This window comes from Cygnus atratus, chromosome 1, assembly GCF_013377495.2.
Source record: "Cygnus atratus isolate AKBS03 ecotype Queensland, Australia chromosome 1, CAtr_DNAZoo_HiC_assembly, whole genome shotgun sequence".
In the NCBI taxonomy this organism is placed as follows: Eukaryota; Metazoa; Chordata; class Aves; order Anseriformes; family Anatidae; genus Cygnus; species Cygnus atratus.
In genome coordinates, this window is record NC_066362.1 from 73,073,036 (window position 1) to 73,093,589 (window position 20,554).

At 38.9% G+C, this 20,554-nt stretch overlaps 1 protein-coding gene across 8 annotated transcripts in view; it reads left to right on the top strand.

The window, feature by feature from the left end:
• KIAA0930 (KIAA0930 ortholog) overlaps nt 1–15,429 on the top strand; it is a 69,160-nt gene extending 53,731 nt beyond the window's left edge. For all 8 annotated transcript variants that reach the window (XM_035550987.2, XM_035550992.2, XM_035550988.2 and 5 more), the window contains 6 exons: nt 76–177; nt 625–765; nt 2,484–2,678; nt 4,871–5,033; nt 7,103–7,258; nt 10,460–15,429. In XM_035550987.2, coding sequence (XP_035406880.1) covers nt 76–177; nt 625–765; nt 2,484–2,678; nt 4,871–5,033; nt 7,103–7,258; nt 10,460–10,500 — 798 coding nt within the window. In that variant the 3' untranslated portion in view covers nt 10,501–15,429. The remainder of the gene's footprint in view (nt 1–75; nt 178–624; nt 766–2,483; nt 2,679–4,870; nt 5,034–7,102; nt 7,259–10,459) is intronic.
• Nucleotides 15,430–20,554: the final 5,125 nt, after the last annotated feature.

The following is a 20,554-nucleotide window of genomic DNA, read 5'->3' on the forward strand; positions in this document are numbered from 1 at the left end:
CTTGTATTCAGCGTGCCCATTCCTTGGCACGTTTAACTGAAAGGATATAATTTTCTTTTTCAATATTTTTCTCAGCAAGTGTTTGCATCTCCTAGCAAACACCCAATGGACAGCAAAGGAGAGGAGTCAAAGATCAGCTATCCCAACATATTTTTCATGATCGACAGTTTTGAAGAGGTGAGTTCCTTGCTGCAGCAGGGTTTTGTCCCATTCTAGTCTTATGTCCAGAGTGGTTGTTTTCTGGCACCTTTTGGACAAATGTTTTTGGAGGGTTATATTCCAGGGGGTTTTATGGGGCAAGTCCATGATGATTTATTTGATGTTCCTCATTCTTTAATATGTTTGAAATCAGGATTTAGAGCTGGATTTTGGCACATGTTTTTATGATGGGCTGAAGCAAGAGAAGCTGATTGTAAGAGCTGCTTACCCAAACACATGACGTGCAGTGGACACTGCCTGGAGTCCATGGTTTTTGGAAAAGCTGTGATAAAGCCTACATCTCCATTACTTTTTCCCATTTACATTGAACCTACATTGGGCCTGAAGAGAATCACGGGAATCTCAATGTATTTGATCTTTACTGGCTGCAGTTTTCCCTGAAGTGTTTCGTCTTGCATTTTGCAGGTTTTCAGTGACATGACTGTAGGAGAAGGAGAAATGGTCTGTGTGGAGCTGGTTGCCAGTGACAAAAGCAACACCTTCCAAGGAGTGATTTTTCAGGGGTCCATCCGCTATGAAGCACTCAAGAAGGTCTATGACAACAGGGTAAGGCGGTTCTGAAAGACAATGTCTTGTAGCAATACTGACCACAGTTTTTCTGTGCTACTGTGAGGTTGTTGGCTTTTTGTCCTGTTAGATCATCTGCATCATGACCTATCCTTTTTAGTTTTGAAAACTGCTCCAAAGTTAGTGCTTTTGGGTGCGCTGAGGTTGCTCAGATCAGGTTTTGTTACTCTTGTGTTTGCCAAAAGGAGTGAAGCTGATGAAGATGCGAGAGTATGACATCAGAATGGATCTGAATAACAGAATTCTGGGAACCCTTTCATTTTTCTGAAAGCTTTTTTTTTTTTTTTCTGAAAGCATTTTTCTAGTTACTTCAGTGAAGGCATGTTTTACATGGAGATCTTAAACTCTGATAACTATCTTGTTAAATGTAAAATGTGTTTTTGTTTAGTGTGTTCTCTTCTTGTGGATATTTTCAAAAGGCCACTGCAGTTTCACTGCATTGGAAGGAAGCTTTCATTGCTTTTCTATAGAAACATGAAATGCCTTCACTTGTAGCTTCAAATTCAGTACTTAGTCAAGATTGTGCGTGAGCCAATAAACTTCACAAAATATTTACTGTGAAGACAGTGCTGAAGGATTAAAAAAAGAAAAGGATGCCAGTCACTACCTACTGTGACTGTAAACTCCTTCATTTCCCTTTGTTCCTACCCTCTTCAATAGAGGGTCTGAATAATTTACCTTCTCCATGTTTTTAAATGTGAGTAGTTTATACTCTTATAGTCGTTTTTCCAAAGAACATGAGTATAAAAATTCTGCTTCATATTGTTTTGTTAGATGGAACAGAATTGTTTGTTTAAACACTTGATTATAGCCAAAGGCAAAACTTGAAATCTGACCTGCTTGTATTTTCACTCTTCTTAAGAGAAGAGAAGCAAGCTCTCCGTACTTCTGAAGGTTACTTGATTTCAGTTGTCTGTATTAATTCTTAGTGCGATATAAATTGTTATCTTATAAACAAACCAGGGCCTTTGATGGGATAAACTGCTGAAAGTTGTGATAAACCACTTAAGCTTATGCGTAAGTCCTCCTTATTTCACTTGTCAAAACCTCGACTGTTTTCATATTGGTCTGTTCCTTTTCCTAGTTCTCAGTTCAGTTCTCAGTTCAGTTCACTGGAAATTGAGCCCTTTTCTCTGTTGAGAGGGTTCAAAAGATGACAGGGTTTTGTGGTGAGCAGTGTGATGCAGGTTAGTTGTGCATGGGAGCTCTGTCTTTTTGCTTTGGGTTTGACAATATGAACACAAATGTCTGAATTGCACTTGCCACACAGTAGTGCCGGAATTGGGCTGTGTGCCTTGCTGTTTTTCTTACGTGTCTGTTACTTTTTGGACTCAAACAATTGTCCCTGTGTGGGTTGTGCTGAGTTATGCATGTGCTTTCCTGTGCTTCAGTGTGCCACATTGTATGAGTCTGAAAAAATCTTTTGTTTTATCTCAGCTTGTCATTGGATAACTTTGCTTTTTGGATAGCTGAAGGAGTTGATTCTCCTCTGAGCATCTGTTTTTGTATCTGTAAAATTGCTTCCCCTTTGGAAATCACTTCAGACTTTGGCTTAAAATGTTTCCTAAGAATCAAGATAATGACCATTATCTGCTATGTTTTTGACTTATACTTAGATAACTGCTTTCAGAGAACATTATGTTTTATATTTGAAGGTGATATTTTATGTATTTCTCTCCCATCTTGGTGCATTGTAGGTGAGTGTTGCAGCAAAGATGGCTCAAAAAATGTCTTTTGGCTTCTATAAATATAACAACATGGAGTTTGTCCGAATGAAAGGGCCACAAGGGAAAGGACACGCGGAGATGGCAGTGAGTAGAGTTTCTACTGGTGACACTTCACCATATGGTACAGAAGAGGACTCAAATCCAGATTCCCCTGTGCATGAGAGAGTAAGTAGTAGACAGAAATACTGACTTAAGGTTAAGCGTGGATATGTTTTGTTTAAAGCCAGTGGATGAACTGAAGCTGGAATTCACCCACATCATGGTTCTGAACTTAATTTTGCTTGTATAGATTTCAGATCTATTCAGTATATGCAGATGGATTTTTGTTGCAGTTTCCCTTGAGCAAATAATGAGTACAGAGATGAGTGCATGATTCATACTTATGGAGGAGTGTTTTGTTGAAACAACAGTGATGTTGATGCCAAGGAAAATCATGGTTCTGCCTATTTTTATGAAAATTAATAGATTCCATTTCTGTACAAGATGGGGTTTACCTAGAAACGTGGAATTTGTATGTGGTGTAGGTTGCTGACTAAACTTCACAGGAGATTTTGAGGAGTGAATACGAGCAGTGCAAAGCCTGTATAATATTAAAGCAAAGACTGTGGATCAAGATGTACAACCATATTTATACATATGCTTAATTTTAGTACAAGTGCAGTAAAATACCAATAGAGTCTGTCCAAAGATCCTTTTTTGGCCCTTTTTCAGTCTTGAGCATTGATTTCAGTTAAAGCATTTTACCTAGTTAATGGGAATTAGGCAGTGTGTCTTTAAAATATCTATACAGATGTGTCCTGACCTAGGCAGAGTGATTACCGATGGATTCCAGCCTGGTTTCCTGTGTAACATCAGTAACCCGTGGAGTTCAAAGGCCAGCAGGTCTGCTTCCAGTGGTGACCATGGAAGTCATGGGATTTCTCTTTCTGGCTTCCTAAAAGGCGAAATGAGCTGTCAGCACAGAGCTCATTAACTCTGTGCAAGCTCTGTGCTGTAGAGGTACAGCCTGAAGAAACCAGGCCTGGAGGGACTTCCTGATCTTTTGGCTCCAAGACTTCCAGTGCCTCTGTTTGATAATGTATTATCATTGCTCTTTGCTAATGGCTTTAATGGTAATTTGTCTGTGTCTGGTTTTCCCTGCAGGTGTGATATGAAATGGCTACAGAATTAAAAATAAATTGAGACAAGCATAGGTTAGAGGTCAAGTGCACTTAAGAGAGGATCAGTTGGGTGGTAGAATGCTTCTGATTTTTTTATGTTAATGACAGAGGGATGACATAGTGAGTGAGTTTCTGCAGTGCAGCATCAGCTTGGCTTGGCTGTCATCCTTACTCACACATCACCTCCTTCCTTATTTGTAAGGACAGATATGAGCAGTGATCTCATCTCAGGAAGCATTATGGGATTGTTAAATTAACGGTGTGAAAAAATAAGAATGAGATAAAAGTTGATCACCTCTGTTAGCAGAGTAGTTATCCATATTTTTTTTAATTTGAAAGGAAACGGTTAAAATATTACTAGCAAAACCAGTACACAATTACTGCAATTGAAATTCTTTCTGGAATAGGTATGGCTGACTATAATTGAGGTTTACCCAACAGCAACTGCTGCTCTGAAGGAACAGTGTCTCTGTAGTTCTGTGCCGAACCTGCATTTCACTATAGACAATTATATCCCTGTATTTGTCATCACTTGCTGTAACCAAATCATCACTGGCCTTTCAACTTGTTTTTCTCCATCCTATACAGAAATAATATACATAGAGTTGCTCATTGACTTGTCTTTTGCATCAGCATCTTGGGTTATTAATTGTCTTGTGACCCTGCTTCACAGGCACAATGACCTTTTACAGTGATATCACGTGGCATCTGTTTAACCAGGCAAACAACTACCTCATCTTTACCAAAGAAATGAAGATGCAAAATTTTGTGTCCAGTACAGTACATTCTTAGCCTATTAAGTCTTCTGAATTTCAGCATATAAAAATAACACTGACATTCTTGGTGCCTAAATAAATTATTAATCTGCGTTTTTATTCCTTTAACTATAAATCCCTTTGAAAAGTGATCACATGACGGCTCTGGAGTTCTTTTTATTATTTACATAACAGTTGAGGGTGCTGATGCATCAAAATACTTTCATCTTGATGAGTGTCTTGAAGTTGAGATGACTGTGCAGTTGACACAGTCAGTTTATCAGACCACTCTGATAAAACTTGCAGCTGGGCACCAGTTGTGATTCTAATTTTTACATGTGATTACCTTGTGGTGCATATTTGAAACTGTTTATTTCCTATTGGAAGCATAGAACTTCTTAAACAAAACTTTCCCTAGCATTTCCTTTATTTTTCCTTTCAGGTCACTTCTTTCAGCACACCACCAACCCCAGAACGCAACAATCGCCCATCCTTTTTCTCCCCATCCCTTAAGAGAAAAGTGCCCCGAAATCGAATTGCTGAGATGAAAAAATCCCACTCAGCAAATGACAGCGAGGAGTTCTTCAGAGGCGATGATGGTGGAGGTGAGAGAAATAACACCAGCTAAGCAGACTTTCAGAGAGGAGGGGGAACACATCTGTGGAAAGGGATTCCAGTGCTGGATTTTCCAAAAGGTTTACAGTGTGAAAAATCTAGCTCCACAGAAACTGCTCTGATGGTGTGTCTCAACCAGTCCATCTCTGGTGCCACTCTGAAACTGGGGTTATTCTTTTCAAAGCATCTCTCTGAAAGCTGGAGACCAGTGCCTCCAAGTTTAGTTATAAAAAGGCTAGAGCTTGGGTCAGTTACTATGCAGTGTAGTGAGAAGAACTGCTTTCCCAGATGGAGTCTTCTGTCTTTGATGTATTTCTCCTGGAGGCTGCACAGGATAGAATGGAGTTCTAAGCGTTTATCCAGAAGCCCTCATTGGTGGTGGTAGTGTCTACTCAGTATAGTTTTGCAATATCAGATCCTAGCATACTTAGTCATAATTATGAACATCCTTATTATTTTCCATTTTCTTTTCCAAATATTTAGGGGAGTGAACAAATTCCAGGTTTTCCAAATGTTTTATAGCATACATATAATATAACATACATATAAAATACTGAGAAGCGTGGTTTTGTTTATGGTTATAAATGTTTTGACTTTATTGTTCCTGGACCTTATTTAAAAGAATAATACTATTTTTTAAAAAATATATATTTTAATAGCTTACACTAGGAAGTTTAATTTATTCAAGAATGAGCTTTCTAAAAGGGGAGGTAGCTAAATTCAATCTGATTACAAATTACAGAAATCTGAGTGTCCTACCAATGTTTGCTCAGGAGCTGCAGTAACGAAATTCTTTTTTATTTTTTTTTTATTTTTTTTTTTTTCAGAAGGGAGAAAGCTGACAAAAAGCTGGGTTTTTAGTAGAAGCAGGGAAATGGTGGTGTATATTGGCCTTGTGGTTGGAGAATAACTGGCTTGTCTGAAGGTCAGCAGTGTCCTGGATCTGGCCAGTGCTGCTGCAGATCTGACCCCAGTGCAGACGGAGCTGTTGTGGACAGGAACAGTCCATCAGGCTTTGCTTGCTTTTGCTGCAGGCAAGCATGACACAGCAGGAGAATTATGCTTATTCCAGCTACCAGAGTCAAGTCCTCTGACCTGATCACCACGGTGCTCTTGACATAGTGGTAAAGTGTGGAAGGAGGGAATAGACTGTTTGGCCATAAACACTTATAGGAAAGGAAGGAAAACAAGATATTTTTTTCCTCCATATTGTATGTACATTGCCAGAGTAGCTGCCACTTTTTTCCTCAGGACCTACTTTTAAACAAATGACTCCCAGAGTTTGGATTGTTCTGGTCCAGAATTACCTTCACTTCAGCATCTGCTTTAAGCACTGTGACACTGGGCTGAGTTTTACAGAGGAATGGAGAGAAAGCCTAGAAACACTCAACAGATGTAACATCTGCATTCCTGTCTGCAGCTATAAAAATCTCCTCTAGTTTAGAGTGGATTCAGTGTCCTTTTGTTTTAAAATACATTTTGGATCTCTAAACTAATTTCAGGAAGAATAAATAACATGGCAGAATAATCCCAGGTTTGGCTTGGGGAATGCATGGAGATTTGCAGTGAACTTCCTTACTAATACTGACTCTTCCTGTGTCTTGTTGGATATTAATCTTCTTCACAGGATAGATTTTTCCTTCTGTTATACATTTCTGCATGAGTAACTACTTAATTGTAGGGATGTTATTTTGTATATAAGGGAAGGCTGGGTTAGAATTTTGCTTGTGCAAGTGCTTCATTTCCTCTCCTGGCTGGTCGATTAATGGATGATGATTTGATGATTTACTACTACTGCCAGCTGTTGATATAACTCATTAGCTTCAATGTAAATGGTGAATTCTGTACTGGGCAAGATCCGACTGATTTAAAAAATAATAATAGTAGTAATAAGTGACCTGTGTGTAATTTTTCTCTAGAAAATTAATAGTTGGCTTTCCTTTTTATATATATATTTATTTATTTATTTATTTATTTATTTTCAGAATCTGTCACTGAATCTTCCAATAAAATGCAGAAAGTACAATCGTTTTAAACTTGCTGTCTTTTACCCTTACAGATCTACACAATGCAACAAATCTGAGGTCGCGGTCCTTATCTGGAACAGGACGGTCTCTGGTGGGCTCATGGCTGAAGCTGAACAGAACAGATGAAAATTTTCTACTCTATGCACACTTAACTTACATCACTTTGCCATTGCATCGAATTTTAACAGGTGGATTTTAATGTGCATTACCCATAAACACCCATAAACAGAGAGTCATTTGGTTCCCAGGCAGCCTTCAGTGTTGTGGGATTTTGCTATTAAGATAGAGGAACAAGCCATTCTCTGAAAGGGAACATGACTTCAAACCTTACTTGCTGACTGTAGCAGCAAATCCGTTTGAACAAGTGGAATGGTGTCTAACTGTTCTCTGGCTTTGCGCTAGTTTTGCTTGGTGAGAGTTCAAACAAGCTGGTAGGTTTTGTTTCTGGAGGAGTATTAGTGGCTTTAATACTGGAATATAAGGTTCATCCATCTCCTGAGTGCAGGGCAACTCATTGTGAGCCTGCCCACTGACAGCAATAGTTGTAGCAGAGACCTGTGACTAAGAGGGTTATGTAAAGGTAGTTTTGGAATTTGGAATTATTTCCTTTGCCAATTTTGAGTTCTAGATTTGTTATCCACATGAATTGCTTGGATTGATCAAAGTGCTCACGCTAATAGCTAAAATTTCTCAGGTGCCCAATTTCTTTAATTAAACTAAGTAGTGGTTATGTCGCACCAGGAACAATCAGTCCCGTGTTGTTGTCTAGCTATGCCAGTTACTACATTGATGATGGCCAGCTCTGCATTTGTTCAGCTGGGGTACAATATCACAATAAATTACATCTTACAGCAGGCAAGTACTGAAGTATCAAATACGACATCCATGTAACTCTTGTCTGCCTGCAAATATAGGTGGACTAGTTTGAACGGATGCCTGCATCAGTAAGCATGCTAGCCTTTCAGAGGAATAGTTCACAGTATGAGGTAGCTCATGGGACTCTGAGATACTTAAGAAAATTGAGAAAGAAGTAGTGATTAAGGGTTCTCTTCTCTGTCTAAATGCAGTGGCAGTTTCTTTAATATAGCCATTGCTAGTGTTACTGTGCACTCTCTCTGTGCCTTCTAAGTGAGGTCCTGAAATGCATTCCCTCTGAAAATACATATTGATTGTCTCAGGTACAAAGAAAGTTTGGTCCAGGTGCATGATAGTATCTCAGGCAAAGCCGTTGCTAAACTCCTAATTCTATACTGGAATAAAGTTGTCATTCCCTGGAATAAAGTTATGATCTCAGAGCAATTTTTAAAGTCCTGTCTCTAACCTTTGAAGATCTTTTTAATTTACCTATCTAAGAACTTAATTTTTTTTCTTTTCATCCACCAGGTCAGATGACTTCTGAATAGGTTTGTCTGTACTGTGGACTTTTGATCAGTGCCAGCTTTTTCTTATCTGGGTCTGAAAAGAGAACTCAGTGGTTATTTCCAGATTGTTCCCAAAAAGTAGCTAAGAGGACAGGAATTGGGAAATCTGTTGTTAAACAGATTAATCTACTGCTAACAGAGATAGGAAGATAGCATGGGTGTGTTCTGCATGTCATTAGTTGTACTGTGCTAGTGTAATAGTAATAGCTACAGTTTTGTTCTCATTTGCAGGCTGCGATCTCAGACCGTGTTGCAAAAGTAGGCTGGCTTCTTCCCTACAGATAAGGAAAACTGTAGCTGATAAGGTGGAAAATCATACTTAGCAAAGAGATGTTTCTACACCATTTGGCCCTTCACTGTATGTAGAAATTGATTTGAGTTTAGAAGAAATCACAAATTCCAGTCAGAATTGATCCTCTATAATTAAGGGAGGATTTTGAACAAAGTTCCAACAAAATACACAATTATTCCGTACAACAATTACGTTCATACCATTACAGCTGGTTAGTTAGAGTTATCAAGCTCACTCTCTCTCGCCACAGGCATTTTGGAGTTCACAGAAGATGCATTGTTCCTGCTGGCATTTAATGCTTGCTCAAGTGGGTGGCATAAATGTCTCCATGCTCAGATATTTGCTTTTAGCTTGAATGCACTTTCTGAGACTTAATTTGTTTAACATACAGTTGCAGGAGTCAGTGTATATATTGAGACGCACTGAAAAGAGACATAAAGTGTCTGGGCTGTAAGGCAGAATTTTAATCTGCAGGTTTTTTTTACTATCTGCTTTAGCTTGGTGCTTCGGATAGAGCCTATTTCCAGTGCCTTTTTGTAATTAATGCATTTGTGCCAGTGGCAGCTTTCCAGCAGGAGGGAGCATTACACATGGGGCAGGATGCAGTGGGAAAGACGTTCATCTCCTTTGAGTAGTTTAGGCAAGCCTGTACTACAAAATTAAAATGCTAGGGATAGTGATCAAAGTATATTCAAAAATATCTGGAGTTTGTACGTATTGATAAGACTTCCTCTGCTCTGAGTTTTCTCTCTCTCCGTGCTAAATGACGCAGCTCTCAGCCTTTCCTTGCATGTCAGATGGTCCAATCCCTTAATCATCTTTGTGGCCCTTCACTGGATTCACTCTGCTATGTTTCATTCTTTACAAGCATGTCTAGAACCCTCTGAAGCTGTGGATCAGTTTTTACTCAGGTCATGCTCTTTGTGCAGCTATGTGTGACCTGCCAGTTAATTAAGCATGTGCTCCCTTTTCCGACATTCTTTATTCTCTGTTTAGCCTGGAAAAAGACCTAGCAGCCCAGTTTCCAGATACTTCTGCAGACTGCCGTGCCAGCATGCTAGTTTTATTATCCACATTTGGAAAGATGCCCATTATGACAGCTATCTTGCAGGTTCATATTCTGTCACATTTGGACAATATGGGGCTGAGGAGCCAACAAAATGAATGTTCTTATTGCAGCCTTTTGAGTGCAGAAATGTAGGCTTCAGGCTATGAAATAGATGATACTGTTGAATTGCTTGTGCCCACATCTGCTGAGCCAAAAACCTCTTTAAGGGACTTGGGGATGGTTCCCTTCAGGAAGGAAAAAACCTTTGGCATGTCCTATAATGCTTCTTACACTTGTTTCTCTGGAAGATTACCACTGTCTCCATGTCTGACTCATGTTGTTTCATACCACTATTAATGATACTTAAATCAGCTCTCATTTTTATATGATGGGTTATACTTGCAGTTTACCATCCTTCAACTAGGATGCACCTTGGGAGGGATTAGACTAGATTTCATTAATAGGCAATGTCTCATTGCTAGTTGTGATTTAAATTCCTTTAGTGTTGTAACCAGGGGTCTATGCGGCAGTCCAGAAATGAATCTTCAGTTCTTACTTCCTTGTGCAGTGGCTACTTTCAGGAGCCTCCTAAGTTTGCTGTTCCTTTTTGTTTCTTTCCCTTCCCCAGATATCCTGGAAGTGCGGCAGAAACCAATTCTGATGATATAGCAGAGAGCGGGCACAGCCTTGGAGCCTTGTTGCCAAGTGCCTAACCACAGCGGTTTTCTGTGCTAACACTACCATCTAGTGTCAGGAACATAAACCTCCACTGGAAAAAGGGAAGTCAAAGAATACCAGCCGATCAAAAGTGCCTCTTTCTTCCTTCCTCTGCTGTCATACACCGTATGCACATTTGCAGTACATCACTTGAGCGTTTCTGACTGGAAGAGGACTTTCAGCAAAATAAAACAAGAAGGGGCTGTGTTTAAACGGAGTCAATGCTTTATGAACAGTTTATTACTGTGTTTACTTTATAACTAAGAAACCAACAATATGTACAGAATGTGATAAACTTTATATTTGAGAGAAACAATTTGAGAATTTCATAATGATGTACTAATGAACGTCATTCCATAGACTCTCGCCCATACTCTCCTTGTTGGATTGATTTAATGCGTCTGTGCGTGTTGGGATTGAAGGGATGAGAAAATTTCCTGCTGAGGGAGGAAAAGGAAAATGATACTATAAAGATACATTGCCATTTGGGTATGTGCAGTCGGATAGGTCAGAGCGTAAAAGAGGCTGAAGATGTTCCCGTTTGTTCATGTGTCAGTGTTAGGACAGGAGAACTCTGCTGACAAATTTCTGTATCTACCAAAGAACAGCAACATTTTCATCCTCAAGACCTGGCTAAGAAACTGAGCCAGTGAAAAGAAGGCTAAAATGTGCTGCTATAATAAAGCTGAGGTTCATATCCACTACTAATGCTGCTTATCTCTGTTAGTTGATTCAGTTTGAGGCTGAAATGGAAAAATAGGAGGCCACAAATGGACTCCAAAAACTAAAAACCTTACCAATAACCAACATCCTCCTGCATGCACTGGACCAAAGTAGGTAAAGTTGTCCTTTGTGGTAGTGTTCAAGGCCAAGGAGGGCATGAGAGCTGATTAATGTCTGGGCAGCTTTCCCAGATTCATCTTTTCCTGTTGTTTTGCTGTACTGTTACATGCTGAAGCACAACAAGTTTTCTTTCAAGACACATGTTTTAAATGTAATTCTGCTCTGAAAAGTGACTAAAAATAGCGTTAGTGGGAGGTTTGAAATTTGTGTTTCGGGAGGTCTCAAGAAAAAAAAGCCTTATGTTTACAGGTAAAATGCAGCTTTCTCAAAGCAGCAAAAGTTTGCTGTCCTTGACATGTGAAATCTAAATGATAAAATACTGAGACTACTGCAGTTTGATTCACTGCTTCGATGTGAGAGCTCGTCATACTTCACATTATTTACAGCTGCCTAACTGGCATAGCAAAGAGTGGGGTAGCTTGTCACTTATGGCAAGTGACACTGATATACACACAAAGAAATCTATAAAGAGTGAAGGGGTCTTTTTTGTCACTTTTCAGAGTCTGAGCACCTAAACTCTCTAATGCTGGTGCCACACTTACCAATCAGAGCATGTGCTCTGAGCCTAGACCTTTGTCTCCCTCACACCCAGCGCTTCCTAAAGTACTTTGTTATTTTCTCAATAGCGTCTGATGACTTAACCTCTCAAACAGGACTCTCAGCCAATGGGAATAGCTCCACTTCAATGTTAAAGGTAGACTAACTTTATCATTCAGCCCAACATGATGAATCCAGTATGGTAAGGAGGTCTTTTTTTTTTTTTTTTTTTTTGAGGCTAGGCCTGGAAGCAGTCACCATAGTCCAGAGTGATGGCATTTCTAATGCTGGCAGCATGACTGCATAACAGGGACAGCTGACCAGTAGTTAGTTCACTTCAGATGTTTTGCAACAGCATTACAAAAAAGTTCACATGGTCATTGCCAGCACAGCCACTTCTCATGTTGCAGACTTTTGAGTCTCATTCCATGGGAGCATGTGCTTGTGTGTGTGTGAGGGTGTTCACACTGTCTAACCTGAGGCATGCAACTTGGGTGCCTAGGCTTCCTACCTAATCCCAGGGAGAGAGAGGGACTCCTAAATGAGCAGCTGAAAAGCTCTCTCTAGGAACTTCAAAGGCAGTCCAGGTGCTTATCTGAGATCCCTGGGTAGTGTGTCTAGTGCCAGACAGCGCGAAGATTCTCCCTCCCGATGTCCATGGCAAGAGTTAAACCACTCTTCACCTAGAAGACCAGTCCTACTCTGAAGCTTCTGAAGATGTTTTTTTTTCTGTATTTTCATACCGGGCTGGGCAAAGCAGTGCTGTTTTCCTTCAATTATTCATCAGGGATGGAAGGGAGAGAGAGCTAATATTTGTCATACTAGTGACAATTGATACCTTTTAGTCAAACAGGAATAACAGACATGGAAAGGAAGCGGATCCAGATTGGAACCTGAGTTGTGGGTGCCTGAGTACTGCCTAGTTGACAGTAATTTTTAATGTTTTTTTGATATCGGTATATTAAGTTTAGGTAGCTTAATTTCTTGTGTTCTGAAAGACTTGAGCAGATCTTACATAAGATTGCAGAGGAAATGGCAAATGAAAGATTCTAAAGTAGTACAGTAGTAGAAAGGCAATGTTACAGAAAGGACAGCACAGATCTCTTGTCTATTATACGAGAAATATTGTCTGCTTTGTTATACGTACACAGATGAGTTCTGATGTCTGGTTTTTGAAGGGCTGAATGTAAAAGTCCTATAAAAAAAAAGCTAATTGGTTTATTTTATCCTGCTAGAAGGTATGCTATGTCTGTATTGAAGACTCAACTTTTTTAGTAGAAAAGGGCTACAGGTATGCCCAGATGGACATCCATGGAAAATTGAGATGAAAAAGTCTACTGAATGTCAATAGTGCTTTTTGGAAACAAGTTAGATGTACCAGATTCTCAGCTATTCCCTCTCTAAACAACTGATGTGCAGTTCTTATGTGTCGCACCTGTTTCCCTAGTTTTTTATCAGGTAGGAGGGAAAAAATGCTTATTTTGTTTTGCTTTTAAATAAACCCTTATAATTTATTGTCCTCATACAGACAGATTGACAGAGAAGGTGATCCAAGTTTTTGCCTGGGTCAAGGTGGCACAGCTGGTTCCTTAGCTTGCTATTGCACTATACCAAAAAAAGAAAAGGGAATGTTAGATAGAAACCTCTCACCCTTTTAATTTGGAGGGTTTTTTAATTTTGTAGCTCTGAAGCAGTAAACCAGTAGATTTGAGCCTCTATTGACCATTTACATTGCTGAGGAATGAACTGGAATGTTCTGTGTACCTAAAGAGTGCAGGAAAGTGCAGCTGTCCACATCCTGACTGTTGGAGTGCAGCAGTTTTCATTAGTTATGTTGACGTTGATGTTTTACAACAGCTCTGTATGAGAAAGCAGCGCTATTAACAGATTTGGGAAGCTTTGCAGAACCTTTTTATTTATTTACAGAATCCCACCATACCTCATTCCTGAGTTAACTTCTTCCCTCGTTCTACCCATTCGCTCCCTCTGGAGACCTGGGGCTTATCACTTCAACTCTTCACCGATGATATATGTTGACAGATGTCAAATGCAAGACTGTAAATTTTTTTTCACCCTACACAGGTTTTTCTCTGTTATCAATTTAGCAAGTATAAAGCCTTCATTTTTTAAAGAAAGCTCTTAAATCACTTATTTTGTATTAGCGTATTATTGCTTTGCCTTAGAGACCACAGTGTATGTGAAATCATGTTCTTATTGCCAAGCAGTGCAGGATGGGTTCCAAGTCTGCTTTTAAAAGAAGCCATTTTTAGAAATGTAACAAATCTTTCAGCTGTTTCGGCTAATGCAGGCAGCTGAAAATCCCAGTTTGTGTGGGTTCATGTTCCTTCTCTTTTTGTTCTCCCAGTCTTCATTGTTTACAAGGCTTGAACATGTTGGGGATGTGGATCACTTGGTTTTCCATTTCTCGGCACAGTCAGTGTGGTTGGTTTCCTAAAAAGAGAGTTGTTTGCAAGGATGAGTTTTCACAGTAAAATGGTTTGCCCAAAGTATGTTTTTTTTTACCATGTTTTAATTTAAACAGTCAGGTCCCTGGCTCTGCAAACAGATTTTTCTGGCAGATCCTCGTGCACAGAATCCCATTCTAGTCACAGAGGTTCTCTGTGGACATGGAGACCACATAAATAGTCTACACTTTTAGACTGTTGAACTGCTTCTTGCCAATCATGTTTTTTCACTTTCCAGATGATTACTTGTCCTGTATTTTGCAGTCTAAAGATTCCCCATATTAAAGATAGATATAAGACACAGTCTTCAAAAGTGCCTAAGTCCTGTTGTTATCCAATGGGGTTTAAGAACGACTTTTTTTATTTAGGAAGTTAGTACTCTTAAATTCTGTGTGGTGAGTAGCAGTGTCAAGAAATGACAAGTTTATAGTTCTTGGAAGAACCGGCCATCTCCTACAGACTTGCCCTTCATGTTAGGTTCTCATGGTCTCCAAAGGTTATGGCTGAAAGCTCTGGAAATTGGATTTCTTCTGGTCATAGCAGTTAGTTATCTGCCAATGCCTTATCTTGTTTTTTGAGGTATAACTGAAAGTGCACAGTGTTGATATATAGAAATTCTGTGTCAAAAATAGGTGCAGCAGAATCCAGTAAAAGGCATTGTTAAATAAGTAGCTTTTACACCAAACCCTAAATGAAACAGTATTTTACACCAGAATGTAGCTGTTTGGATCTTTGGTCAAGATAATACAAGACCGCAAGCAGGTTACAATGTTGAATGTTCTCTGTGTAAATATATAAATACTCTCAACCTAATTTTATCAAACTAACACTTGTTGCATGGTTTGTTTTTTTGCCTCATTGATGATCAGTGTTGATAAAACGATGATGGGTTGGAAACAATGCTGGCACTGTACTGAGCCCTTTGAACAAAGAGCAAGGAGAACCTTTGTGGACCAAAAACGGTGTTGATTTTGCATATGGCAGCAGTGAAGAAAGTGTTGGACCCTGCAGCCAATAAATGGACCTCTTAAACGACCATGAATTTTGTTAGTAGTTTTTACTCTCTGCTGTACCTGGTGGGATTTGAGTTTGAATGTATTCTTTACTGGTGGCAAGCATGAACAGTGGAATAACACTCTTTGGTACTCATAATAAGCATTGCCAAATGGACACTCATGAGAAAAAGTAGTCTGTTTACTCTTCTTTTTTTTTTTTCCCACTTCGGGCAAAACCTAACTTTCTGACTGCTTGCTGAATCTTTCAATGAACAGCCTCTGGCAACTTCACATTGTATAACAGGGGAAGAAGGTAAAAGTCAGTGTACTTCTGAATTTGTTTTAAAAGGCTTTTTGATTTTTCCATTAGATGCTGGCATTAAAAAAAAAAAAAAAGTCCTAAACAGGTGTGTTTTCTTTCAAATGAAGTTATATAGCCATTAGTATTTAGGTTTGTGTAGAGTGGAATATTGAGAGACTGTTGGCTGTAATGATTTCTTCATGTTAAATTCAGGAAAAAACTTCGATGTGGATTTGTATAGTATTATTAAAATTTGATTACTCTTTAGCACTTAAATGTTTATACTACCATAAGTTGTACTTACAAACATTGAATCGGTTTTGGTTTAAAGACTTGCAAGGCACTACATCTTCCCTCTCCACTTGATTTGTGTGACTAACATTTCACAGTAGACTTCTTCAGGGGATTTTTCTATATAAAAATATATAAAAAGAAATACTCACCAAACACACCAGTTATAAGTTGGACCTGGTGATGGTTCCATTTCAAAGAAACACAGACCAGGACTGTTTCCTAAACTGTGTGGTGTAACATCTCTTCTAAGATATGCATGCTATCTTGGTAATCAGCGATAGGTGAGGCAAAATTTAAAAGTAGAGATTAGGGAGAAAGAGAACAGGGCATTTAGGTTCTTCACTGTAGATGTTTGAGTAGACTGTTGGCAGTGTTATTCTGTGTGTGCACATGCAAGTGGAATCTTAACTGGTTAGAAAATGCTAAAATACATCTTGAAAACTAACAATGACTTTCCTTGAATGCTCTACACTGAAAGCTTTTGAAAGCAGCCAGACTGGAGAATGCATTAGGTGAAACAGTACAAAAGACTAAGACAGCAGAAGCTTACAAATCATGGTAAGAAAGCTCACCTGTTTGTTTTAGTAGGTCTTTCAACATCAGTTAGTGGAAGGAAAAGGTGTGCCTTGTTTGTTTGTTTGCTTTTAATCAAAATGCAGGTAGGACAGAAGACTGATGCATGCGTCTTTGAAAAGCATTCATGACTTTCATTAATAACTTTCCTAAATGCTGAAAGAAAAAGATTGGTTTAACAATGTGGCAGTATATCTTGTTCAGCAGAGTCCCTGCTCTGGAGAGGCAAATTAACTTTCTTCCTTTCATCCTGATGTTGTTTCTGTTGTCTGCCCTCATCTGGAGCAATGCTCCCAAGAAATACCGTAATATTGCTTGGCATGCAAGTTTATCATCAAGGGCTGATGTCCTATAATATCCAAAGATAAGTACAAAGTAAAATCACACATGGCAGACTGAAGAAAAATATGGATCTTTGCTAACAAATGGTTACCATGCTTACTTACTCCTGTCAGAAATGTTTCTGAAACTTGTAATAAAAAGTTTGTAGAAAGCAAAGGAGTAAAATTTTCAAAAAGACCAAGTTACCCTGTGCAAATCAGGGTAGAGCTTCTACTTTAAAAAGAGCTTTTTCTTGAAGTGTTACTTCCAGCTGCTTTAATGTTTTCCCTGTCATCAGTTTATGCCAACATTCAGTTGGTTCTGGTGATTCATAACTTAGTATTTCACAATATGCAATTGCTTGGTCCATTTTCTTCCCCTTCCATCTCCTCACAGCATAAAAGGATGTTTCTGTCTGTGGCTCTGCTTCTTCTGCTGGAGCAATATTGCTGGGGAAGTCCAGTGCAAGCAGTTCTACTGGTCTCCAAATTCTTCCAAATCTCATATGCACACTTTTAATTCAGATGCAACCAATGTGTTCATCAAAACCTTATGTCACTTAGAAATAGACTGACTGCCTTATGCCCACACTACATCTAGAGGCATTCCTTTGCTCTTGAAGGAAAAGGTTGGCAGAGCCCACTCTTCCATCCCTGCTTTTCCTTGCAAGTGTCAAATTAGATAATGCTTGGAAAATGGTTGAGTGACAGATGTTGTGTCAAGGAGCAAGAAGAGTTATTGTGTAAGCCTCATTCCCAGCAAGAGGAATTCTGATTCACATGCTTCCTGGTAAGTACTCCCATAGTTAACCTGCCTCGTAGATAAGGTCATCATAGGTGATAATTCGCAGTGATCATTTCTGACTTTGTTTTAAAGGTAAGGAAACACTGATTTCATAAACGGTCAATATTGTTGAATTTGGTATATGACCTATGGTTTTCTCTTCAGTGTTAGGAACTTGCTTTTCATAATGGAGAAACTCCCTGCAAGTTTTTCCTGGGACTGCAGTCGACAGAATTACAATTTGCAGGTAAGAAGAATGCATCAAGTGCCCACCAGTTAGGGTGGGACTCCGAAGCTAGCATTGGCCGTAACTGAGACAGAATTTTGTATTGTATTATGTCATTTATGATAGAAGATAGCAAACCAAAGTTAGAAACTTCTACACAGAAGTAACTGCCTGAGCAGACAAATTCTAATCATGTCTTTGAAGCCAATGCAGATTTCCAGAGATGATCAAATTACTATGCTACCTCTCAGTAAAGGTTGTTATGTTCCTAATAGTAATACTCACAAAACTGGTGATGATGAATACTTACTTGGATTATAATGCTTACTAATAACATTCAGGATGTTTGGGTGCAAATAAGAAGAATTTCTAAATGAGTATATCTTTAAAGAATGACCAGTGTGCTACCCTAACAGAAGGCTGCCAGAACTTGGAAAAGTGTATCAATGACTACGTCAAGCAGTCTAATTTTCTTACAGCTCTTTACTCATCTTGTGTCGCACCACCATCCTTTCTGTGGATTCTTATGTGCCACTCCTGTGTTTCATGGAGCTCCGTACCATAACTTGTGGAGTAGTGCAGAGGTTTGTAACCCAGTCAGCAGCTACTGAATATTCAAGGAGGTTTGTTGCTTCTCTGTGCCTGAGCTTTACTTGTCTGTCTGCGTTATGACCGTTCTGTGAAGTAAGCGTTTTACCAAAGCAAGCAGCTTACTAAATTTTGAGTCTGAACTCATACACACAAGCCTTGTGTCATCTGGAAGGCTACGTTATGCAAAACTACTTGGCTGGCTGTTGCTCTTCACTTGGCCTTCAATTCCATCTTTAGCACTAGATCATTTAGAGCCAGTCATCTGGTGATGCATTGTTTGGATTGTGGTAGTTTTCTTCTCATCTTCACTTGTTTTTATAGCCTAGGTCATGTACATAGCATTTAGCTTATACTTAATGTGCTTTTTGGATGAATCGGACTTCTATATGTCTCAGTTGCTGCAACTAGTCTGCGAAGAGCGGCATTTTCCTGCTGGAGTAGGAAAGAGACTGATTTTGATTAATACACGCTGTTCCTGAAGTGCTGCATTTGTAGTCTGAACATTCAAGAGTTAGTCTTCTGGAAGATTATTTTTGCCTTTTCTGTTTTGCAAGTGGTAAAATCCTTGGTTTGATTAGAGTTTCTGCAGTCACAAATTTTTTAAAAGATGCGAGGATACTGTCATCTTTCAACTTCTATTTCTTACCTTTGTGAATATTATGTGTTAATACTACATTTACTATTTGTATTTTCATGCAACTGTTTTCTTCTAACATTACACACTTTCAACTGGAAAGGAAACAGTAGTAGAAACCTAATAATTTCACCTTGAGCAGATGCTATATAACTTCTGCTTTCTTATCACTAAATTATCTAAACGTTTGTGCGTTTTTGTTTTGTTTTTCCCATTGTGGCATGTTGCAATATTTCTGATTATATTTGGTGTCATATAATCTTGAGTTCTCAGCAACATCTGGGGTGGGAGGATCAGCAAAAAAAATAGGAAATTGTATTTTATGAATTTGTTAAAAGACTGGCATCAAGATAACTTGGAAAAATTAGCATGAAATTCTGTGCTGGTTTAGGAAAATCATGCCACAGTATTAGTTCTGAAGATGTGTCACTTATACTTCATTATTTGCAATAAAAGCTAGTAAGCGCCTCATCTTTGCTCTTGAGAACTCTCTTGAGAACTGGTGTTACCTTTCTTTATGGTTGCCCAAATCTAGGGAGAATCTGTAAGCAGTGCTGTCTTCCTTTTTTAAGCAGAGGGTAGTAAGGTACGTCCAAGATGTGGACATAGCACAATAGTTGCTAACATGAGGAAGTACAGTTGGACAGCAGCTATTCTCTCGTGGTCTCAGCAGGTCAGAGTGCATTGGAAAGCTGATCATCCACTCTTGACTTTTCTTGACATATCTGTTGATTTTATTTATTTTTGCTATTTAGCATACTGTTACAAAACAAGAGAAGAATCACCTTATGGCCTAGCTTTTGGGTAGTGCTTTTAGGCTAGATCTAAAAACCTCGTGTTCTCGATAGTTTGTCAGGCAAACTACTTTTGATCTTGAGTCTTTTAATGTTCAAGTTGCAGGGATTTTTAGCTGTCAGCCCCCACAGTAATTCTCTTAATGTTCAAGAACCAGTTTTTCTCTGTCTAGTAAAAGGTCGCCCTAGCTATCCCCTTTGAGCCAATTCAGCTCATTCTCCTTGCAACAGGAAAGCGTTTTGCTGAACTGGCTCTTACTGATGTGCCAGCAGCAGTAAGACCATGTGCAGGATTTCCAAGGCTGGAGTTCACCTGCAAGCAACTGAATGTAAAATTCATTTTATTCATATAGTGTTTAAAGTCATAGTGAAAGGGATACACAAAAGACACTTCTCCCATTCGTTTATTCACATTTTCCATGGATTTTTGTACACTTCCTCAATGTGTTAGAACTAATGGAAACATTGTTACAAGTCGTGAAAAATATCCACTGAAAAATTCAGAGCAGTTTGAAATCTATTAAACTGTAACAGATCATCACATTCAACGTTTTCATTGAATTTATACTAGCTCATGCCACTTTAAGTTGTTTAATGTCAGTTATTTCTTGCACACAGGCACCAGTTACAAAGTTTTAGCAAATACAAA